General features: G+C 46.8%; 1 protein-coding gene across 3 annotated transcripts in view; it reads left to right on the top strand.

The window, feature by feature from the left end:
- The window catches only part of ZBTB16 (zinc finger and BTB domain containing 16), a 154,317-nt gene that overhangs the window by 97,923 nt on the left and 31,534 nt on the right, over nt 1-24,860 (top strand). For 2 of the 3 annotated variants that reach the window (XM_032228822.1, XM_032228823.1), the window contains exon 4: nt 380-466. In XM_032228822.1, coding sequence (XP_032084713.1) covers nt 380-466 — 87 coding nt within the window. The remainder of the gene's footprint in view (nt 1-379; nt 467-24,860) is intronic. The other variant, XM_032228825.1, reaches the window with a different exon arrangement.

The following is a 24,860-nucleotide window of genomic DNA, read 5'->3' as shown; positions in this document are numbered from 1 at the left end:
ATAAGAACCTTCTCGGATATCAGGGAACCGTTCAGATCCCTTATCAGCTCTACGTACAGCTTTCTCTGGGCTGTATATTTGATAGTTGGGACGTTTATGCAAATAATGTGCCCAGATATTGATGAAATAAGAGCGTGATACTCCTGGAAAGAGGAAACGTGTATATTTGAGTGAAAATCGTGGATTCATTCCAGTTAAAAACTAATGTTTGCCCTGGATACACTCAACTCTATTTGGGGAGTTTTCAATTTGCGGTCGCTGTGCTGAGCACAATTCAATGTCTCAGAATCAGTTTAGTGACGGCTGTAATGATTTGTTGGGGCTTCTTGATATTAACGTAATTTTTTTCTCCTCTCTCTCTCTCTCTCCTTCCTTACAGCAGGTGCCAAAGCTTTTCTCTGTGACCACTGTGGTGCACAATTCTCTAAGGAAGATGCCCTGGAGAGTCACAGGCAGACTCACACTGGTAAGTCTCCTTCGTGGTTGTGATTGTCCAAATTCCTCAGCACTTGGAGATAATATCCTCTTAGAGGTGGTCTGGTGGCCCTTCTTCCTCATCCGGGCCTTTTTCTGGGACTGGCGGTGTCAGTGAAATGGACGGTTTGACCAACGTTTTCGCTAGTATGCTCTGTGGGTGTTGCTGATGTTGACTTTGAAGGAAATTAAAGTCCTTAATATTGAAGAGAAAGTCTCGTTCTCACCTGCCCAGTTTAAGCTCAACATTTCACGGTCTGAAATGTTGGCCAGGAAAGGAACGGGAAGATCTCTAATCATGGTGGCTCCAGAGCCACTGGGACGAAAGGCCCCAGATTGTCCATGTTTGATAACCACGTGGAAGATACCAGTTGAGAAGGCTGATCTTGGTCAGATGTGCAATCTATAAATAGAAACAGGTAGGCCAAGTGAATGGAAAGCATCTACCTCCTGGGAGTAGAAACTCCCGTTGGAAAAGTTAACTTTCTTGGACTGGTTCTACCACTAGCAAAAGGTGTGTGGGTGTTGCGTGAGACTTGCAACAGTCAGGTAGATCATCAATACTTTTCCAATTGGGTGAGGCTGCTTGGCCCCACTTTGGAGAGAGGCAGGGCGAGGGGGAGGAGGGCTGTGGAACTTTGCTCAACAGCTGTTGCTCAACGCTGGTTGCCCCATTTCTGGCTTGATCAATGCCTGGTTTAATTGGGTTCGGGCGAGCTGCGATGTGCCTGATCAGCAGGTGTTCCCACCAGAAGACAGGGACGATTGCTCCACAGCAGGGAGAAGCGATCAAGTTGTCCTTACGTACAGTATGAAACGAGAGATGCTTTGAACCAGGTGTCCCAGGGAGCAGCTGAGGTGCTGGGCTGGTGCTCCACATCCTGTAGATCCCTGAGTCTGCGAGATTCTGACCCCTCCAGGAGAGACGAAGCAACTGAGCATCCTTCTAGAAGTTTTCCATCCTAGGATGGGACAGTTGTTTCAAAGACGTGAGGAGAAGATACAGTTACTCCACTGTGAAGGCATCTTGCAACTCAAGGGCCTGCAAGCTAAACAGAACCTGGAAGAGAAAACAAGATTGTGGATTTCCACTACTCTAAAGCAGAAAAGGAGGGGAGAGACCCTCTCTGGGTTTTTGAGGGAGGCAGTAGGAGAAGGTTCTCAAGGAAATGAAATTGGGCATCCTTTGTTCGATTATCAACCTCCATTAGGGAACCAAGGGGAGGATGAGAGGCAGATCCTGGCCTTAGAGCCACTGATTTCATCCAGATGACCCATTTTAGTATCCAATAGTCTGTTCAAACATTTTGTCAGCCCGCTAGACCAGGGGTCAGCAATCCTAAACACTCAAAAGAGCCGTTTGGATCAGTTTCCCACAGAAAAGAAAAGATCATGAGCCACAAAACCTACCAGGATCGAAAAGCTCAATAAACCATGTGCTGGTGGGTATCACGCATTGGTGGTTGTGACTCATATTTTGAGCAACAGGAAGCTGCAGCAGAGGTATGGAAGAGCCACATGCGGCTCCAGAGCCGCTGGTTGCTGCCCCCTGCACTAGACCTGTGAGGAGCAGCCATGTCCTTTGACGTCACACACAAGGGACTTGGTTGATGTTAGCTTAAAGCAGGGATGGGGGAACCGTGGCTGTTTACTGGCTCAGGAATTCTGGGAGTCCACACGTCATAAAAGGGTCCCGGATCCCCACCCCTGGCTTAGAGGATTGTGTGGCTCCGTACACCGTGAGATGTAAACCTAAATATGTGACTTGGTGCAGGTAGGAACTGGCCAGTGGTAGCTTTTGCAATAACCTGCGATTAAACAAGCTGCAACTTTGCATGCCGTATGAACTCGGCTTCTGAGAAGCATGAGGGAATTCCCCAAGCTGTCTCCTGGACTGTATTAAGGCAAGCAAATCTGTTTAGTACTGATCAAGCCACGCAGGTCATTAAGGATGGGATGTTTACCTCCGCAAGCAGAAGCGTTAAGACTGTTGGGTGGTCAGCAAGGCTTCAGCATGGCGGGTGTTGGCCTTGTCATTTGATCTGGCAACTTTGTGGGCAAAAGAGCCTGTTTATAAATTTGGGAATAATAGCTTTGCTCCTTCAGGAGGTCAGCGGTCACTTGCAACAAATAAACTGGGCTGTTACTCAACCCCTAATCAGAGAAGGCAGTTTAGGAGCCTGGGCTCCCACCAAGAGATGAGATGGTGGAAGTTGCCCATGTTCATGCAGAACAGTTGAACAGATTAATGGAGTTGGAAGGTACCTAGTAGGTCATCTAGTCCAACCCCCCCACCCACCCAATCAGGAGACCCTACTCTATTTCTGACAGAGGGCAGCCCAGTCTCTTCTTGAAAGCTTCCAGGGATGAAGCTCCCACAACTTCCAAAGGCAACTTCTGTTGCATCGGTTGATTGTTCTCATTGTCAGAAAATTTCTCCTTATTTCCAGGTTGAATCTCTCCTTGATCCGTTTCCATCCATTATTCCTTGTCTGGCCTTCAGGTGCCTTGGAGAACAGGTTGACCCTCCGCTTCTTTGTGGCAGCTCCCCAAATATTGGAAGACTGCTGTCATGTCTCCCCTGGTCCTTCTCTTCACTAGACCAGACAGGTCCAGTTCCTGCAACCGTTCATCGTATGTTTTGGCCTCCAGTCCCCTAAAATCATCCTGGTTGCTCTTCTCTGCACTCTTTCTAGAGTCTCAACCTCTTTTTTATAGGATGGTGACCAAAACTGGATGCAGGACTCTAGGTGTGGTCTTACTAAAATTCTGCATCCAGTTTTGGTTACCACACTATAAAAAAAGACGTTGAGACTCTAGAAAGAGTGTAGAGAAGAGCAACCAAGATGGTTTGTTGAGCCAGACATCCCCACCCTTGATTGCTTGCCACCGTCTCAGGCGCAGTGGCACAATCAGCGGTGTCCCCAACCTCTGCACCATCTTCCCAGCTTCTGCAAAGGAGCAGCCCATGGCGTCTCATGCATGTATTTCCTTTTGGGAAGAGAGGACATGAAATATGTCCACCATGGTCCAAGGGAGTTAGGACCTCCATGGATGGAGCTGCTCCAGAAGAGCACGTGGGACAAAGTTCACAAGTTCCTCTCAAAACTTTCTCCCCAAACTCACAGAATCAAGAACATGAGTGTGTCTCTGTGTGTGAGGATATGTGTTTGTGTGTGTGTGTAAACGAGCCAAGATAGGAGCCAGAAGGGTGTGGTGAGGCTCTTTTGTTTCAACATGGACTTTTTTTGACACACACACACACCCACCCAATGCCTCTTCACACGGATTTCTGCCAGCTAACACCGCATACAACATGGAGCCGTCATACGTGAAATGATATAATTAATGCAATGATGTTGGTCACATGTGAAGTCCTTGTAGCTTGCCCCAGAGCGAAAGATAGCAATAGCAATAGCAGTTAGATTTATATACCGCTTCATAGGGCTTTCAGCCCTCTCTAAGCGGTTTACAGAGTCAGCATATCGCCCCCAACAACAATCCGGGTCCTCATTTTACCCACCTCGGAAGGATGGAAGGCTGAGTCAACCTTGAGCCGGTGAGATTTGAACAGCCGAACTGCAGAACTGCAGTCAGCTGAAGTAGCCTGCAGTGCTGCATTTAACCACTGAGCCATCTCAGTGGCTCAGATCACCTGTTTCAGGTGCGTTAACGCTCCCAGGCTGAGGGAAAGGTGGGTGTTGGGCGCCCCTCCTGTCCCAGGGCAGAAGACATCCCACCTGTTGGTCTCATGCTTCCTTCTAGGAAGCCTCTCTCCCAGGCCTCCGCCTGGAACTCAAGTCAGCCGGAGAGAGCGGCCGGCCGCCAACATCTCCGGTGACCTTGGGCAGGGAGGGACCCCGTGGAGCGGCATGAAACATGTTTTGATTGAAAACTCTGAGGCGACACGTCAGGGGCTGCCAAGGAGATCGGCCTCCGTGCCGGGGCTGGGAGGGCGACATCCCAACACAGAATGGAGGGGAACGAAAATAGGCGGTGTTGGGTCACTGCGACCCGATGGGCGGCGTTTATCATCGCCTCCTTGAGCTGTAAACAAGGCCTTCTCGGTTACATGTCAGAAAGAGGCTGTATTTCCAGAGCGGGCTTCCTCCCTGCCAAGAAATTGATAGCTTCCTCTCAACGTGAGGCTGCACTATGGGGGGGAGGAAGGCGGCCTGCACTCCAAGTAAAGGAGCCTTCTCCAACACTGCAAGGCTGTGGAGCTTCCTCAGCTTCCATCACAGGTGAAATTCAGCCGGTTCTGACAGGTTCTGGAGAACCAGTCATGGAAATTTTGAGTAGTTTGGAGAAGCGGCAAATGCCACTTTTGGCTGGCCCCAGAGTAGGGTGGGATTTTGCAGTATTCATCCCCTGCCATGCCCACCAAGCCACGCCCACAGAACCAGTAGTAAAAAAAATTGGATTCACCACTGGCTTCCGGGGGGGGGGAGCAAGCACCATTTAGTTCTCCCCCCCCCCCCTTCAGATGGAGGGTGGTGGAGGGTTCAAAGCGGACGGTCATCTTATGCCGCCGTTTTCATGGACCTCAAACGCTGGTTATGTCTCAGGGAATATCAGGGTGGATCAAAAAGAGATCCTTTTTTCCTCGGAGTTCCTTTGCAGAGCCAAGAGGGCTTCTGGTTGTCGAATGGACCCTCTGTGGAAAGGAAATTAGAGCAGTGGGCTGAAATTAACCAAGAAACTGAGCCAAATGTGAAATTAAGACCTCGGAGAACAGAAATCGAATGCAAGGGGCTACGTGGCTTGCAAACCATCTTAATCTTGGGAATTAAGCAGGGCACTGAACCTTGAGCAGAGGAGACAGAAGGGTGGGGGTATAAAAACCCTCTTTAATTACCCAAAGGGGAGCCCCCCCCCCCAGAGGAAGCCCCCAACCTCTCCACCCTTCCAGAGAGCAGGACGCAAAATCACCTATTTGAGATTCCATCGACAGTGGAAGCAGTGAGGCAGACCGGTGCCAGGTTCCCCTTCTACCAGAGGTGTTGAAGCAGAGCCTGGAGGCTTCCATTTGAATGCCTATGCAGGATCCAAGCTGGATTTGAGGCCCCCACCCCACCCCGGTTAGGACTGCTGGGTGCAGCAAGGAAGGCTGATTATTCCTCACCTTCTTTCTACACCCCCCAGATCGGCATCAAAGATGAAGCTGGTCTTTCCCACCTCCTCCTCCTACATATGTGGGCTCCCCAAAATTATAAGATTTGTGGTTACTGCTAGCAGATTTGGAAATGCTGTCTTAGACAGAAAGAGGAGAATGTTTATCATGTTGCTGTAAGACAGTTAAGATCAGGGCGTGCATGAAGTGTCCCTCTAAGGAACTGATAGCGCATCTCCATCCTCTCAGCCACTGGTAGGCATCTGTCGCCATCCCTGGACTTGGCACATCCTATTTCAAAGCCAACTGTCCATTCTTACAAGAACCAATTCCACAAATTAATGAGATATCCCAGGGTCGTAGGCCCTTTCATACTTTTGCCCAGAAAGCAACATGGATACGTTTCTGCAGTTACCAGGAATGGAGCTGAATGGAAAAGATGAAAAAGGGTTATTTTTAATGAAATGTCAAGTGAAGAAGTGTGTTGTGTTGTTACTAAAAACAAGGATGACAATGGTTGAGTAGCGGTATACTCTTGGGTGTGCGTTGGGAATGTATTGTTGCATTTGGGCACAGTGGTTATGAAGGACGTCAAGAACTTCTGATATGTTCTGGAGGCAGCGTCTTCTGCTTGATGAAGGATCTAGGAGGCAGGCAGGACATTCAGGGAAACGGAACTTCACGAGTCTGTGGAATGGCTGGACATTTCTAACAGGTCTTGGTTGTGATGCCTCCTGTTTTGGCCTTCTTCAGTCTCCAGATATTTCAGAGTTCCATCTTCCCAAATCTGGAGGGCGATCAATTGGTGTAGGCTGAGGATCAGTTGATAGTGACCCAACAATTCGGTCAAACTGGGCCACACTAAAGCGTTTATGTGGTCTTTTGGAGTGGAAATAGTCTTCCTTCTTCCTTCCTCCCTCAATGTTTCTTCTTCTCAAGAACAAGTCTTCCAAATCTCCAGTGAATCAGATTTGAATCTCTTGGTTTCTGCCTTAGTTGGAAAAGGGGAGGGAAACGAAACCGTGTTATTGTCAAATGAAAAAAAAAAAAAAACGGAATAAATTAAGCCCGGTCTCCTTAGCCAGATCACCCAGGGACTGTATACGCAAGCAAGATTCTTCCTCTTCTCTCAAAGCAGGTGACTTTAAAATATCAAAGGTGGTTGGTCTAAGGTTTCTCAAGGCCGGCCAAGATATTTCACATGGGCAACGTTCTTGGAGCAGAAGGCGGCCTGACCTCCCACTAGGGAAGTGTGCTTGTCATTCTACACCCATTCTCTGGAAAGGACGGACTCCTCGCCCCAGTTCACTCTTTCCCACTGCCCTGATATGTGGGGTGATTCATATCAAGGATAGTTTGTGAGCCTACCGTTCTCCATTTCAGTCCTGGTCTTCAGAGCAAGAGGGGTCTCCTGAGGGATCCTTCTGCACCTGCTGCCTACACCTGTCCTACTCTGTGCAGCTCAACATCTGCACGTGTCCCCAGGTGTGTATGGGTGTTGATTTGTCATGACTGAGCAAAGGCAGAAGAGTTTGGCCACCATATGATACCATTCCAGGTACCATTTTGTCCAATCTCTTCTGAAAAACCTCCAATGTTGGAGCACCCACAACCTCTGGAGGCAAGTCCTTCCACCGATTCTATGTCCTAATTGTCTGGAATGTTCTCCTTAGTTCTAGGCTGGTTCTCTCTTGAATGATCTTCCACCAGTTAGTTCTTGTTCTGTCCTCAGGTGTTTGGGAGAATGCGATCCTAGGATCCTACTGCTTGAAGGGAATTTAGATGTCTTCTAATCTAGTCCAACCCACTGCTCAAGCAGGAGGCCCTGTGCCATTCTGGACAAATGCCTGCCCAGTCTCTTTTTGGAAGCCTCCAGTGATGGAGCACCCACAGCCTCTGGAGACACTCATTAAATGTTCTCATTCTTAGGGAAATTTCTCCCAAGTTCTAGGTTGCTTCTCTCCATGATTTGAGGAGTCTTGTTTCCAAACGAGAAGGGAGCTGCCCATTCTGTTCCACAATTTTTTTCTTGCTGATGCTTTAATTCAACATAAAACATTCTCATTTGGGGAGGTGGGGGGAAAGGCCCCCCAGCCCCCATCCCCTTCCCCAGCTCTTCTGACTGTTGCTTCCACGTCTTCTGGCCTTGGTCAGCCAGACGCCAACCTCGTCTCCTGCACACCTTCTGTCTCGACCCTGCGTGACGCCTTTTCTGATTTTGATTTGGGTTATTGGCAGCTTCTGCCACACCCCCTTCCCTCCCCCCTGTCTCGTTCCAGATCATTAGTAAACACGTTAGTACATCACTGCTGTTGCTGGCAAACGAACAAGAGGGGGAAGAGAGGGATTTTTCCCCCTCCCTCTGTTCCTTGGGTAAAAGCCATGGAATGTCCAGTTGTCCCCTTGCCCCCAGTGTCTCTGGAAAAGGCCCCCAACAGCCCACCCCGAAGGAAGGGAGAAGCCAATAAAACCCAATGTGTCACCGAAACATGAAAAAAACCACGAAGTGCTTTGCTGTTCCCCCTCCCATCCCCGCCCGCCCCTTTTCCCGCGGATGTTGGTAGCATTTTGATTTAATATTGGACAAACACAAGGGTCTTTTTTATTCAGCACTCCCAGGCCTTGGGGCTGTTATTCTTCCAAATTTAATAGCATTGAAATTGCAGGGTTGTGATATTTGCCCATCACTTTCGCTGCTTCCACTGATGTTTATTGTCAGCGGGATGGAATCTCGATCCGATTCACTTAGATAACATGTCTGTTAAACATTTAGATAATTGTGCCATCATTAAGTTGTCACATTATTTTAGAGATTCAAAACAGTATCGTGGTAAGTGGAGGTACGGGGGAGAAGGGTGGGGACCGTCTCCCACAAGGGTGGCAATGGCTGGGAAGGAGACGGAGGGGAGCGTGGAGCTCACAACTTGCCTTGTGTGTGTGTGTGTGTGTTTGTGTGCGCTTGTGAGTTTTAAAAAAAGAGCAAAAGTTGGCTGGCAGCATCTTCGGAGGAAGCACTAAAACAAGCTTCATTTCCTCCGATCAGAACTGTCAGAAGGATCACATGAGGGGCTGTTTTTACAAGCCACTTTCACACATCTGGAGAAAACACAGGTCACCTTTGTGCCCTTCTTACCTGGAAAGATCAATTCGTGGGGCCACGAGAGATGCCAGTTTTCTGTGGATTGCACACACCCAAAAGGCCACCCACAAATGACCAGCCAGAGGATAGCAATAGCAGTTAGATTTATATACCGCTTCATAGGGCTTTCAGCCCTCTCTAAGCGGTTTACAGAGTCAGCATATCGCCCCCAACAACAATCCGGGTCCTCATTTTACCCACCTCGGAAGGATGGAAGGCTGAGTCAACCTTGAGCCTGGTGGGATTTGAACAGCCGAACTGCTGAACTGCAGTCAGCTGAAGTAGCCTGCAGTGCTGCATTTAACCACTGCGCCACCTTGGCTCTGATAGCATAGCATTTAGGCTTCAAATACCACCCCATAAAACTTTAGACACTTTCTAGGCAGTTTGCAATGTTAGCATTATTCGCATCTTGCCCCCAACAATCCAGGTCCTCATTTTACTCACCTCAAAAGGATGGAAGGCTGAGTCCACCTTGAGCCCCATCAGGATCAAACTCCAGGCTCTGGGCAGAGTTTGCCTGCAAAACTTCATTCTAACCCCTGCCCCACCAGGATCCTATTGGTGTTCATGTTGCATTCCCATGGACAACCTTAAATCTTCAAGTAATTGGAGGGTGTGGGGAGGATCAGGTCATAAACCTGAGGAAAGAGCCCATGAGAAGCGTGGCTGTGGCCACATGTTTACTGCATGTATGGAAAAGATCTGATCCAACAAACTTCCCTCTCTTGGACCAGTTGAAGATCTTACTCCGTTAGTCAGGGATTTCTACCTCCATTAAAGATGTTGGGGGGTTAGACCAAGTTCTTGGCTTCCCAAGAAGCAACCTGCTAAGGTGGTATCAAAGACTAGCCTCCTGTTTCTCTCAGATGTCCCTCAGATAGTCTCCAGGACATCCAAAGGAACGGTTGATGTCCCTCAGATATTCTCCAAAGGCTTGGGAACCAGTAGTCCTTCTCGCCAAGGAAGTCCTCTACAGCTGCTGAAATAGAGGTTCCAGATTGCCATCAAAATGAATAAGCATTAATAGATCGGTCTTCCGCGATATTATCTCATTCTTGTGAAGTTTTATTGTAGACAGTGGTCAGCCTACATTTTGTAAGTACTAATAATTCCACCACTTAGTAATGGGCTGGCTGGAGCAACCACATCTTTTCTTCTGGCTTGAGTCTTCTTCTCTACCTCGACTCCTCTACCGGTTCCATGAAATGCCCGTAGACGAGAGAAGAAGGCCTCTCGGTCCACTTCTTTGCTTCTCATGTTGATAAACCCTCTGGTGTGTCTTTCCTCTTTAGAGAAGATGCTGGAGTTGGCTCATGGTCTTAGTTGACTTTGCTCTTTTCTCCCTTGGCAGCAGTTCAGGTCCTATTAATAGACTATTATTAGGCTATTAATAGACGCTTCTACCTGAATTCTGGTGTCACCACAACGGTGTGTATAATTCATTAAAGAGGCAAAGAATGGATAGAGTCTCATTGGCTTTTCATCCCTTGTTGGACAATGCAGAACCTTCTGACCATCTGGCCCCCATTGACTCTTGAAAGCTTGTCTCTCCCCCCCCCCACACCCCCCAGCCTGGATAAATGAAAATTTCTTCCCCGGGAAGCAAATGAGTTTCTATTACTGCTTCACAGGACTCTAGAGAGTTTTAAGATAGCAGCTTGATTAAGCTTGTGGGGAAAATACTATCAGCTTGGTACTCCACAGACCGGGATAATGTACCGTTGGCATTAAGTATGTTTAAGGGTAATTATCTTTCCCCTTTCCATATTGGTTACATGGAAAGAAAGGCGAGGCAGGGAGAATTCAGAGGGTTGGAATTCGGACTCCACGTTCAGCAGGGACAGGTGAAGTGAGCACCTGGAGGGCAGAAAGGGACCTAGGCGAAATGCAGGCCCCTCTTCGTGGTTGTCCTTTGCCTATCAAGTGCTGGTCCCTAATTTCTTTGAGGGAAGGAGAGTTGTGAGGTCTTCTCAAAAGGAGGCTTTCCATCGCAGGGAATTCGTTTTTCTCCCAGCTAGCCACTGCAGCTGACCACACCCTTCGAAATCCCCTTCCCACTGTTCTGTTGGCTGAGCCTCCAGCTGATCTGTGACATATAACCAAGGAAAGTATTAAAAAGCTCTTTAGATGTATCACAGCAGCTGTTACCCAACCCAAGGCCAACATCCCTCTTTTGACTTCCTTGAGATTGATGAGTTGATGGATGACCCAAGTTCAAAACGCCAATAAACGGTAGATAGGGAGGGAGACAGAGACAGAGAGACAGAGACAGAGAGAGAAAAAGAGAGAGGAGAAAGAGAGAGAAAAAAGAAGGGAGCGAGACAGAGAAAAAGAGACAGAGATAGTCAGAGACACAGAGAGAAAAGAGATAGATAGATAAATAGATAGATAGGGAGGGAGACAGAAAGAGAGAGAAAAAGAGAGAGAGACAGAGAGACACAGAGAGAAAAAGACACACAGAGAGAAAGAGACAGAGATAGTCAGAGACACAGAGAGAAAAGAGATAGATAGATAGATAGATAGATAGATAGATAGATAGATAGATAGATAGATAGAGACAGAGAGAGACAGAGACAGACAGAGAGAGAGAGACAGAGAGAGAAACAGAGAGAGAGACAGAGAGACACACAGAGAGAAAGAGACAGATAGATAGATGGATAGATGGATAGGTGGATAGATGGATAGATAGATATAGTTCAAATTCAAATGCCAATAAACTGTCCCATGTGCAGGTTGACCTAAACCCAAGCAGCTACATGAAGTAAATGAAGGAAACCCACAATCCAAAATGGCTTAAATAAGAATGCGATACAGTATTTGGAAGCATACGAATTTTATGAGAGCTTAAGAAGAATCCTGCTGTAACAGGTTGATGCCCATTTTAGGGTGGCATTTTGTTTCTGATAGTGGCCAAATTTTGGGGAGTGGTCAAGTTTTTAGCAGTTAGCAGTTAGACTTATATACCGCTTCATAGGGCTTTCAGCCCTCTCTAAGCGGTTTTACAGAGTCAGCATATCGCCCCCACAGTCTGGGTCCTCATTTCACCCAGATAGATAGATAGATAGATGATAAATAGATAGATAGATAGATAGATAGATAGATAGATAGATAGATAGATAGATAGATAGATAGATAGATATAGATAGATATAGAGAGAGGGAGAGATAGATATAGAGAGAGGGAGGGAGGGAGAGATAGATATAGATAGAATAGATAGATAGATAGATAGATAGATAGATAGATAGATAGATAGATAGATAGATAGATAGATATAGATAGATAGATATAGAGAGAGGGAGAGATAGATATAGATAGAATAGATAGATAGATAGATAGATAGATAGATAGATAGATAGATAGATAGATAGATAGATAGATATAGAGAGAGGGAGAGATAGATATAGAGAGAGGGAGGGAGGGAGAGATAGATATAGATAGAATAGATAGATAGATAGATAGATAGATAGATAGATAGATAGATAGATAGATAGATGATAAATAGATAGATAGATAGATAGATAGATAGATAGATAGATAGATAGATAGATATAGATATAGAGAGAGGGAGAGATAGATATAGAGAGAGGGAGGGAGGGAGAGATAGATATAGATAGAATAGATAGATAGATAGATAGATAGATAGATAGATAGATAGATAGATAGATAGATAGATAGATAGCAATAGCAATAGCAGTTAGGCTTATATACCGCTTCATAGGGCTTTCAGCCCTCTCTAAGCGGTTTACAGAGTCAGCATATCGCCCCAACAACAATCCGGGTCCTCATTTCACCCACCTCGGAAGGATGGAAGGCTGAGTCAACCTTGAGCCGGTGAGATTAGAACCGCTGAACTGCAGATAACAGTCAGCTGAAGTGGCCTGCAGTACTGCACTCTAACCACTGCGCCACCTCGGCTCAAGTTGAAGGTAGAGACCTCCCCCTTTCTCCTGGTGGTTCCCCACAACTGGCATGTCTTCTGATCCAAAGGCAACCTTTCAGACCTCAGGATGAATAGTCCTCCATACATTGATCCTCCACAAGGGTAGCACATCTTGCCCTAATGGGTGTCCAACCTAGGCAACTTTAAGGCTTGTGGACTTCAACTCCCAGAATTCCCCCAGCCAGCAGGAAGTCAACAGTTCTTAAAACCGGCGAGATTGGACATCCCTGTCCTACTGCATTCTAAAGTTGACTGATGTGCCTGGAACAAGCCTCCTTTTGCAGGGATCTGCAATGCAGCCCTCCTAAGCCCTGGGATCCCACCCAGGAGCTTTGAGCTGGGGCCTACTTTCTCAATCATGATGTAGATTTTCAATGACCTGGGGCCTTTTTTGCACACAAGGCATGTCTCTTAAGAAATATGTGCCATGGCTTCCTAACTTTGCAAGGAAGCTGCTCACCTAAGCAGCGTGTTCTGATGGATCGATCGGCGGTTGGACTCTATCACCCAGGTTGTTCCAGCTTGCCCAAATCTTTCAGCGGGTTATGTAAAAGTTAAGAGATTGCAAGAAAGAAGGGGGGAAAGTCCCTCTCTACCCCAATGCTGATTGGTGGACTCTGCCATCAGCCCTTTCCTTCCGCTCTTTCAGGTGGGTTCAAACAAGTGAAGGAAAGGCTGCGAGAGAAAGGAGCCACCATCTTATCCTGCTAGCCTTGTGAAAATAAGAAATTATGTGCTGGCCGTTTCGTTTGAATCCCTCGCTCTTCGGACAGAAGATGTCCAAGTTCCACGATTGGTTTAGTTATGCTTTTGTGTACTTCCTCATAACTTTTCTGAGATGGGACAGCTGTAGTTACAAAAAGCAAATCCCCCCCTCTCTCTGTCTCCCTATATCTATCTATCTATCCATCCATCCATCCATCTATCCATCCATCCATCCATCCATCCATCCATCCATCTATTTTCTCTCTGTGTGACTATCTCTGTCTCTTTCTTTCTCTCTCTTTGTCTCTTTCTCTCTGTGTGTCTCTGTCAGTCTCTCTCTCTCTGTCTCTCTTTCTATGTCTCTGTCTCTGTCTCTCTATCTATCTATCTCTTTCATCTCTGTGTCTCTGACTATCTGTTTCTTTCTCTCTTTCTTTCTCTCTTCACTCTGTGTGTCTTTTTCTCTCTGTGTCTCTCCGTCTCTCTCTCTCTCTCTTTTCTCTCTCTTTCTCTCTGTCTCTCTCTCTGTGTATCTCTCTTTCTCTCTCTCTCTCTGTATCCCTCCCTATCTATCTATTTATCTATCTATCTCTTTTCTCTCTGTGTCTCTGACTGTCTCTGTCTCTTTTTCTCTGTCTCACTCCCTTCTTTTTTCTCTCTCTTTCTCTCTTTCTTCTCTCTCTCTTTTTCTCTCTCTGTCTCTGTCTCTCTGTCTCTGTCTCCCTCCCTATCTATCTATTTATTTATATCTCTTTTCTCTCTGTGTCTCTGACTATCTCTGTCTCTTTCTCTCTGTCTCCCTCCCTTCTTTTTTCTCTCTCTTTCTTCTCTCTCTCTCTTTCTTCTCTCTCTCTTTCTGTCTCTCTCTGTCTCTCTCCTCCCCCTCATTTTAGATGATGGGGTGTGAATGTCTAAGACAAGGACAAATAAATAAGTCCAGCCACATTTCCCCCAGCAAGTTCTCACTGGCAATAACATCCGCGGCTGACGGTCGAAGCTGTGCTAGGAGGTCTCAAACAATCCTACCGCTTATTTTTGGTGCCTGAGTATTGGATCGGAAAGCCTCGCTTGAGACATGTATTTCTTTCCCACCCCGGATTGGCTGCCGGCCACGCGCGGCCTTGCTTTGCCTCCTTGTAACCGAATCTGCCTGATGTACTTGAAAAAGAGCCATCCGAATGTTTGGAGAGGAACAGAAAGTCCTGGAGCTGGTGTCTCTTTTTGGAAAAGGCTCCTTTCTATAATCGGAGCCTTATGACTCGCAGCTGAAAGGAGTTTGCTGCCAGTTGTGTCTCTGGCGTGGAAAGCGAAATGCCTCCTCACACAAAAACAACGTTCACCCTCCCTCCAGAGGTTGCTTCAGCAAGGCGGCATCAGACGGGTGGCCGAAGGGGCTCACTGGGCACACTGTGGGGTGGAGGGTGGTCCCAAAGGGTCTTCTTTGCAGAGGGACACAACAATCCTCAGATGGCAAACTCCCAACTTCCCATGAGCTTCCTGGGGCTTCTGATAAAATCGCTCTTATCAGCTGTACCACCACAAACTGCAGTGGAGAAACGTTGTTGTTGTTGTTGTTCATTTTTTACTCATTCCTGACAAAATTCCCTCCATGGTTCTAATGATAGAAGAACACAGAGGGGGAGAGGCACCAGGGTTAGGGTTAGGGTATCCTAAATATCTTCAGGATCCAATCTGGGTCAGTCATCAGGACCAGATTTTTGGTCTTCTGAGATTTAGGACTTGTGCTGGAGCCCATCCTCAGGGGGCTTCTTTCTCACCAGAATGTGGCAAAGGTGTTGTGGGGGGGTCTGCTCCTTGGATAGGTCCCATAAGCCCTTGTCGTTGCCCCAAGTGACTGAGAGTGAGAAGATTCCCAAATGCCTGGAGGATATCTTAGTGTCTATCTCTAGTCTAATCTTTCTGAATTGTGGATCCTTGGTGATCCCTGATCTGGATTGTGTTCTTGCAGATGTTTCATTATCCAACTAGGTAACAACAGCAGAGCTAGAAGGGAGTGGGGTTGAGGTGGAGGAGGAGGGGGAAGCGAAGGAGGAAGAGGGGAAAGAGGAGAAGGAGGACTGTGGGGTCCTTGGTGCTCTCTGAGCTTGGTGGTTTTCTTGCAGATGTTTCATTACCCAACTAGGTGACGTCATCAGTGCTAGAACGGAGTGGGGTTGAGGAGGAGCGGAGGGGGAAGAGGAGAAGGAGGACTGTGGGGTCCTTGGTGCTCTCTGAGCTGTCTTGTGTTCTTGCAGATGTTTCATTACCCACCTAGGTGACATCATCAGTGCTAGAACGGAGTGGGGCTTGGTCTCTGATTATATGCACTTGCCTTGACTCGGTCTCCTTAATGTAGGAGAAAATATCCATCTGCCACCCTTCAGCCATGAAAGTCTTGTATGGGACACTAATGAGCACATGGATGAAATCACATGGAAATGATAAAGAATTAGACACTTTCTTTGATTCCATCCAGACAGTTTTGCCAAACTCACAAAACTCATCATGAAGATGCAGGTGCCTCTGGACCAGGGATGGTCCTTCTGGTTTTGATTGGGATATTCCTGCTAGGTCCTTGTGAAGGAAACTCACCTGGAAATGTGTTGGTTTTTATGTGAACGCTTTGTGTTTTTATGGCCAATTGATGTACGAACCAGGAGTAAACCCCCCTAAGACTGGAAGAATGAAATGCTGGACAAAACCAGCCTTGGTAGCATCTTCCCTCTCTTGTCTTTGGCCTGAAGGATGAAGCAACTTGACTGAAAAGGGATGATTCCAACTTGGCCCACCTCAGTTGGTATCTTCTGCATTCTGATAGATGCTGGTTTATCTTCAGAGTTTCAGACAAGAGATCCAACCGCAACTTCCTAAGCATTTACCCCTTGACTGAACTACGGGCTTTCTGTAGTTGTAGCACCGCTGTTAGATGAAACAATCTAAAAAGTATTTCAGAGCCGTGGCACAAATCCTGTGCTGCTAATTTGCAGATGACATCACCGAAACAACTTTTCACTCTAACATTTATTCCATCTCTCCTTTCTGGCTACCTAGTTCTCCTCTGCGGCTAGAACGCCAGATATTAGGGGTGTCTGCCAAGACAAGTTTTCAAGTTGTGTTTTCCGCGGCTCAATTTCCTTCTAGTGCATCTTCCGTGAGTTTTTTGGCAACAGTGGTTTTCCAGCCTTAAAATAGCTATATATCACAAGTTGTGTTTGCAAGCGCATAGAATCAGGGGTTAGTTAAGGTTAGGGTTTCTTGGCTCTTGTGGGTTGGAAGCATTTCCCCCTCCCCAGTTCTGAGATATCTAAACACAGAGACGCTTTGTGTGACTGTAATGTTGTGTGACAGCATTTGAAATCTGAATCTAAGTACACATTCGGGAAACCGGGAAATCTCCCTGGCTTTTAACCCAGAAAGGAGGGGAAGGGGCTGAAACAGCCTGCTCATATATTTCGTTTTAAAGTCAGTAGCAAAGTTATAATAATTCCGGGCTGCCGGTTCTCTGAAGCTGCAGCTGAATCTGCTGGAAAGAATAGGAAAAAATACGCAAGGCCTCGGAATCTATATTTAAACGAGGAGTGAATAGCCCCGGTTTAATTTTCCCCTTCTCCAAAACCTATTTAGGGAGCGATGAGAAAAGCTCTTTTTGCTAAGCTACAGAAAACCTTCCTTGTCCTTTAATTCTAGATGAACAGGATTAGCGTGAACATATTTAGCCTCTGACCTTTGGACAAAAGCATTATCAAATTTAGTGGCCAAGTGGGACTCCATTTAACTGAGCCAGTCCAGAATCTTGGCATTGGGGAAGGGAGGGGGGGGTGTTTTTTTTTGGAGGTTTCCCCCCTCACTTCTTCCCTCCCCTACCCCTCCACCCCAAAAAGCAAAGTTCAAAAATCCATCCATGATGAGGCCCTCCTGCAAGTCCCTTTTTCAGGTGGAAGGTGAACTTTGAAATGGTTCTTCTCATCCTGTCCAGATAGGAGAAGAAGAGCAAAGGTTGACCTCGCCTGAACAGTTGTAGAAAAGCTGATGAGCTGGACCAGACCACGGTGGTTTCTAAGGACCCCATGAGGTCTTCAGCCAGCCATTCAGTTGAGGTTGTTGGACATCCTTTTTCCATCAGTGTTTCTTCTCTGGTGTCCAAATCAGAGCTTTGCTGCATTTAGCTCTTCACCACATAGGGAGGACCAAGCAAACTTCCTGACAGTGAGGACAATTAACCAGTGGAACAGAAGTTGCCTTCAGAAGTTGTGGCTGCTTCATCATTGGAGGTTGAGAAGAGACTGGATAGTTCTTTGTCTGAAATGGTAGAAGGTCTCCTGCTTGGGTGGGGTGGAAAACCTCCAAGGCCCCTTCCAAGGTGATGGTGGTGGTGGTCTTCTTCTTCTTCTCCTTCTCCTTCTCCTTCTCCTTCTTCTTCTTCTTCCTCCTCCTCCTCCTCCTCCTCCTCCTTCTCCTCCTTCTCCTTCCTCCTCCTCCTCCTCTTCTCCTCCTTATTCTTCCTCTTCTTCTCCTCCTCCCTCCTCTTCCCCTTCTTCTCTTTCTCCTTCTCCCTTGACTTGTCCATGAAGAAACATCCTGGGGGGGGGGGAGCCCCCAAGCCTTCCTCTGGATAATTAGCCCTGAAACATATAAAGAGGGCCTCCCCGCCTCTCCGTCCACCGTAAAATCCTCCGAAGGGCCTGTGGAATGCCAGAAGGGGCCTCTCTTAAGCCGGTGTCCACTTACAGTTCATCTCTCATAAACTCCACCGCTGGGCTAAGGGGCAGGCGGCCCAGGCCTCCTGGTATGTGATTGATTATCTGGTATTTATGCCACTGAGGAGTTTTCAGCGGTTGCGGGTCAAGGGGTCATCTTGTGTGTCCTGCTGAAAATCCGTTTCCTTTTGTAGCGTGAGGGCTGGGTGAGCAGCACACAAAAACCACCTTTTTCTATTCCTTGGGAAAAAGGGGAGGGGGACAGGCCAGTGTCAATGATTTTTTTTCTTCCCTTCAGCCACTCTGAATAGTGTCCTTTTTAATTCTAAAGAACTTTAATTAAAAGTAGCAGGGGAAAGTTCATCTTGACAAGGGTTAGCTTACCTTATGTGCTGTCCTGGGACCTTCAAACCCACATTTGCAGGATGGGGAGGGGGGGTTGTTGATTTTTTTCCCCCCAGCATGACTAACGAGTTGGTGTGTGGTTTTAATTAAAGCCGGGTCTCAAACAAGAGGAATAAAATCAGAAGTTGGGTTGCGTATGTCTGGTTTTTTTCCTTTTTAAAGCCCACTGGAATCTATCTCGTCAGTACTCGCAGTTCTGCTGGAGGATTAGGGGGTCTTGGAACCTGTGAAAAATTCCAGTGGGCTTTGAAAATCGGATTCCCTTTAGCCCAGAGATACAAGAAACCTTAAATTCTTAATGGACGCAACTCGGTGATAATTGACCACATGGAGGAACTTGCTTTCAGTAGCTTCAAATGGCGTTATTAGCCATATGCAGCCAGCGGGAAGAATGTGCGATAAGCTTGCAGGTTGGGCGTCTGGCTTTCAAAACTATGACAAAGTTCTAGAGAAGGTTTTCCCACCTTTTTCTTTGGCTCCTACGGTAAGATTCAAGACTGCACAGTTGGGTCTGCATGGTTACAGAGACATGGGATTTCCTCCCCCCAAGGTGACTATCTTCATCCATTCAAATTCCTAAATGGCTGTTACAGAAACATTCCGGCATTCCGCTTGGTCATCCCATCAGAGATGATCCATGGGTTGTTTCAACGGAAATATTGTCAAATGGGGCACAGGTTAAATCCGAATCTAGGGAGTGGGAGGGAACATTGTGAATGTGCCCACCCCTCCAAAGAGTTCCAGAGGATGGCAGTGATGTCCCCTCCCTTCTCCTGTATATTCTTCTCTCTTTCCTTTGGCAAAGTTTTTGAGACCTTCCGAGAACAACTTAGAATAGCGTAGAATAGCAGAGTTGGAAGGGACCTTGGAGGTCTTCTAGTCCAACCCTCTCCTCAAGCAGGAGCCCCTACACCATCTCAAACAAGTTGCTATTCAATCTCTTCTTAAAAACTTCCAGTGTTGGAGCATTCACAACTTCTGGAGGCAAGTTGTTCCACTAGTCAATTGTTCTCACTGTCAGGAAATTTCTCCTCAGTTCTAAGTTGCTTCTCTCCTTGATTAGTTTCCACCCATTGCTTCTTGTTCTACCCCCAGGTGCCTTGGAAAATAGTTTGATTCTTTGTGGCAGCCCCTGAGATATTGGAAGACTGCTATCATGTCTTCCCTAGTCCTTCTTTTCATTAAGCTAGACTTACCCAGTTCCTGCAACTGTTCTTCATATATTTTACCCCTCCAGTCGCCCTAATCATCTTGCTTGCTCTGCTCTGCCCTCTTTCTAGAGTCTCTAAGTCTTTCTAGTCTTCTGCAAAGAGAGATGGTCTTTGTTCTGAGCCTTCCCAAATGCGTTTACTATCAAACATCTTGAGCAGCTGGGAGAGGGATGAGGGAAAGTCAACCCTGCACAGGTAAAATATCAGGAAGGGGGCAGCAGGGGGTAACCTTTGAGAATCAACCAATTAATTGCTGACGCAGGCAATGCATTAAAAGGGGGGTGAATTGCTCCTTGAATACATTTAACCTCCCTATTTTGAATAAAATAAGGGTCCCCCTACTCCTCCTGTTGATCAATGTCCAGCCCCACCTAGACAGAATGGGTGGTGTGTAATTTAATAACTGTATTTTGATTTTTAATTTTTAATCTCGTTTCTGTAAGCCGCCCAGAGTCCTACGGGATTGCGCAGCATACACATTTATTAAATTTCAATTTCAAATTTTTGAAGAAGAGCCTGGTTTTTTCAGTCCCATCACCCTTGTTTCTCTGAGGCTCTCACTCTTCTCTGGGTCCCTGGTGCTCTCTGAGCTGGTTATTTCCTACTTGTTTCTTGCATTACCCAACCAGGTAACGTCATCAGGGCCAGAAGGAGTGGGGAAGCCACCCTAGTCACCTAGTTGGGTCATGGGATATCTGCGAGAAAAGGGACCCAGCCCAGCTGCAGGTCTTCTCCTCCTCTGTGGAGGCCCTTCTCTGGTTCACACATCCAGAAGCCAGAAAAGGATCTCCTGCCTTGGCCAAAGCAAGGAAGTCCTCTGGTTGCCCTGCCAGTTTTCTCCTGAGATGGTGCACATTGATTCAACCACTCTTGTCCTGTACCCTGCTATGCCCAGCATCTTGGGCATCCTTAGACCAGAATCGCCCTCTCCAGAGTCAGCCCAGCCTTTCTGCATCGCCCATCAGTTCAATCCTCGGTTCTAGTTGGATCGTCATTCCTACGTCCTCCCCTTTTCATTCCCTGTATCTCGGGGGGACCTAAGCGTGTCTTTGGTCTCTCCATTTATCACTTCCTGTGTTAAAAGGCTTCATTTGTGAAATTCTGCAAGAGGACAAGGAAATTATTTGCAATTTGACTATTTCAACCAAGGTGTTTGGGTTGTTTTTTTAAAAAAAGAATGACCTTTACTGTAAGCAGGGTGGTGGGAAGAGAGGGATAGGAAGGCCCATGCAACGTGTTAAGTCTTCTTAAGCCTCTTTTATTTTTATTATGAAGCCAGAGTCTAGACTGGGATCTGATAAAAGAGGTGATAAGATGCTTTGGTTTACATTAGTTCCCACCTCGCAATTTGCCTTTATCGGGAAACAGGAAATTTTAGGGAGAAGATTCATCATGAGCTGCTGAATGGTAGACAGTCCGGCCTGGATGGGGGCAGCTGGTTTCATGGTTGGTCCCCTGGTGACAAGGGGCTCCGTTGGGCCCGGAAGTGGGAAGGAGAAAGGAGGCCTGGGACTGCACAGTCCTTCCTGAAGGCTTCATTTGGCCCGCTCTGAAAATGGAAATGCAGCTGCTTTGCCTTTGGGAGACTAAATATTAGAAGTGTTTGTTGGGATGGAGGAGATTCTTTGAACTGATTCTGATTCTGTTCAGCTGATTCTGTTCAGCTGATTCTGATTCTGTTCAGCTGCTTAACCACATGCAGCTCCCTTTCTGAACTGTATTCTTGGTAGGAACAACTTTAGTCAACTTCTACATCTCTCTCTCTTTTTTGTTTTCTCTCTCTCTTCACTTCCTCTCTCCTCTTTCTTTCTTTCTCTCTTTCTCTTTCACTTCTCTTCCTCTCCCCTCTTTCTTTTCTCTCTCTCCTCCTTTTCTCCTTCCTCCCTTCTCTTCCTTCTCTTTCTTTCTTTTTATTTCTCTCTCTCACGCACACACGCACACACACACACTTCTTTTTCTCTCTCTTTCACTTCCTCTCTCCTCTTTCTTTCTCTCTTTCTCTTTCACTTCTCTTCCTCTCCCCTCTTTCTTTCTCGCCTCCTTTTCTCCTTCCTCCCTTCTCCTCCTTCTCTTTCTTTCTTTTTATTTCTCTCTCTCTCACACACGCACACGCACACTTCTTTTTCTCTCTCTTTCACTTCCTCTCCCCTCTTTCTTTCTCTCTCTCCTCCTTTTCTCCTTCTTTCCTTCTCTTCCTTCTCTTTCTTTTTATTCCTCTCTCTCTCTCCCTCCCTTCCTCTCTCTCTCATCTGTACACATCTGGCAAATGTGTAGAGCTTGGGAAACTGTGCCAATGCTAGAGACGGTTCTCTCTGATGTCTGTAGGTGACTTATACAATCACCTCTTTCCCGTTGTGGTGGTTCTGTGTTTGCATTCATTAGATTTAGCTGATTGTTTCGTTAGTTTTATGGATCATCTCATTCCCTTCCCCAGCTGCTTCTTTGTGACACCATCCTAGTCACTTTCACCCACCAGATCCATAATCCACATCCTTTATCCCCCCCCTCCAGCCAGGGTTTGAAATGTTATTTCTCGTGATTATGGAAAGTCTTTTCAGAGGGGAATCCTAAACGCATTTCCTGCTCGATGTGGACATCTCACAACCTGTGAAAAAAACAGACCGACCAGCCAGTCAAATGCTCTGAGCCATCGGAAAGGACTGGTCCTCCACTGGCTGCGTCTGGTGCCCATGAAAAGGAGACCATCCTGAGAATTATTGGCAAATCAGGATTTGATTCTGGTCTGTGGGCTTATGGAGGGGGACTTGAATCCTATCCACCCCAACGACGTTTCCTTTAGTCATAAAAGGGATCGGTCGTCTTCTCAAGGACCCAGAAAATGGATGGATTTTATGCTGGTCTTCACGTAACTGGCCTGCCACTTTTATCCCGTAGAACTGTAATAAATAAATAAAACTGAATAAATTAACCCCACCAGTCGCATTAGCTACCTCTCTTTCCCCGTTCTGTTCCACCATGTCCAATTCTTGGTAGCTGCCTTGACTAATCCCGCCAGGTTTTTTGGCGAGGTTTTTCCCAAGTGGTGTGCCATTGCCCTCCTCCCTAGGGCTGAGAGAGTGTGGCTGGCCCTATTGGCTTTGTGCCCAACGCAGGACTAGAAGTCGGAATCTCCTAGTTCCTAACCTGGGGCCTTCACTCCTAGAGCAAATCGGGTCCCACCGCCAAATTCTGTTGTTAGTTGCGAAGTCAGGTCCAACCCCATGGGCCACGTTCCTCCAGGCCTTCTTGTCCTCTACCATCCTCCAGAGTCCATTGAAGCTCATGCCGGCTGCTTTAGTGTAGCTATCTTCTTCTCTGCCGTCCCCTTCTTCTTCTTTTGCCCTCCATCGTTCCCAGCATGAGGCTCTTCTCCAGGGAGTCCTTCCTCCTTCTCATCAGGTGGCCAAAGTCTTTGAGTTTCCTCTTCAGGATCCGGCCTTCCCAAGAGCAGTCAGGGTGGGTCTCCTCTAGGACTGACCGGTTTGATCACCTTGCAGTCCAAGGGACTCCCACAAGTCTTTCCTTCACCAGCGAGTCACGTTTTGTCAGAGCTCTCTGCTATGACCTGTCCGTCTTGGATGGCTCTACCCGGCATAGCTCATGGCTTGATTGAGCTATCCAAGCCCCTTCACCGTGATAAGACCAGTGATCCATGAAGGGGCACCGTCAAATAGGTTTCCCCAAAGAGATGGATGGGAAAGCCACATTCAACCATGGCTCCGTTTCTCCCTCTGCTCACTTCCAGAGCCGAGGTCGCGCAGTGGTTAGAGTGCAACACTGCAGGCCACTTCAGCTGACTGTTATCTGAAGTTCAGCGGTTCAAATCTCACCGGCTCAAGGTCGACTCAGCCTTCCATCCTTCCGAAGTGGGTGAAATGAGGACCCAGACTGTGGGGGCGATATGCTGACTCTGTAAACCTCTTAAAGAGGGCTGAAAGCCCTATGAAGTGGTATATAAGTCTAACTGCTATTGCTATTGCTAGAGTGTTGTACTGCAGCCACTTCAGCTGACTGTTATCTGCAGTTCGGCGGTTCAAATCTCACAGGCTCAGGGTTGACTCAGCCTTTCATCCTTCCGAGGTGGGTGAAATGAGGACCCGGATTGTTGTTGGGGGCGATATGCTGACTCTGTAAACCGCTTAGAGAGGGCTGAAAGCCCTATGAAGCGATATATAAGTCTAACTGCTATTGCTATTGCTATCTATCTATCTATCTATCTATCTATCTATCTATCTATCTATCTATCATCTATCTATCTATCTATCTATCTATCTATCTATCTATCTATCTCTATATCTCTGTCTGTCTGTCTGTCTGTCTGTCTATCTATCTATCTATCTATCTATCTATCTATCTATCTATCTATCGGATTGTTGGGGGCGATATGCTGACTCTGTAAACCGCTTAGAGAGGGCTGAAAGCCCTATGAAGCGGTATATAAGTCTAACTGCTATTGCTATTGCTATCCTTCTGACTCGGGTTCATTTTTGGCCCCCACGGATCCCATGAGTGGGGCAGATTCCCATAGCTTTGGGTTTAAGGTCTTTTTTTCTCTCTTCCCCACCCTGGACTTCACCCCGCCTTCCTGAATCCCCAAATCATCTGTAAATTCACGGAAGTGGCTAGTCATCTCCATTCTTGTAAACTTTTCATGCAGAGTCTCACTATATCTTGATGATGATGCCCAAGGTAAAATAGAAATAAAATCCTGCAACCTCCCCCCTTCCCTTCCCCCCTCCCAGGAATACTTTGCAGCTTCGCTTTTCCTATCCAGATCGAGATCAAACCTTTTAAAACAACCACATATCAAAGCATCATTAGCAATGCAGCACTGTTTAAATTGAGATATTAACTTCTTTCAAGCATGCATTTTGGAAGGGGGGGCAGTTTTGTAATTCCTGACTGCGGTAGCCTTTCTTTTTTTTATTATTATTTTGGCCCAAGGCACCAGCATCTGGCTGATGGAGAGACTGTAAAAATTAAAAAGCCACACAAATCACAGGGAGAGAAAAAGCAGTAAATTCAGTGATAAGAATTTAAAATTAAAATGTTCCGGGGCTTTTATATCCCACCGAACATGAAAGGAACGGAGGTTTTTTTCTTCTTTCTTTCTTTCTTTCTTTCTTTTCTTTCTTTCTTTCTTCTTTCTCGTCCCCGTTGCCATAAAACGGCT

The sequence above is a fragment of the Thamnophis elegans genome, chromosome 13, assembly GCF_009769535.1.
Source record: "Thamnophis elegans isolate rThaEle1 chromosome 13, rThaEle1.pri, whole genome shotgun sequence".
Taxonomy (NCBI): domain Eukaryota; kingdom Metazoa; phylum Chordata; class Lepidosauria; order Squamata; family Colubridae; genus Thamnophis; species Thamnophis elegans.
The sequence above is the reverse complement of the archived record's forward strand: the minus strand, read 5'-3'. Positions and strand labels throughout refer to the sequence as shown.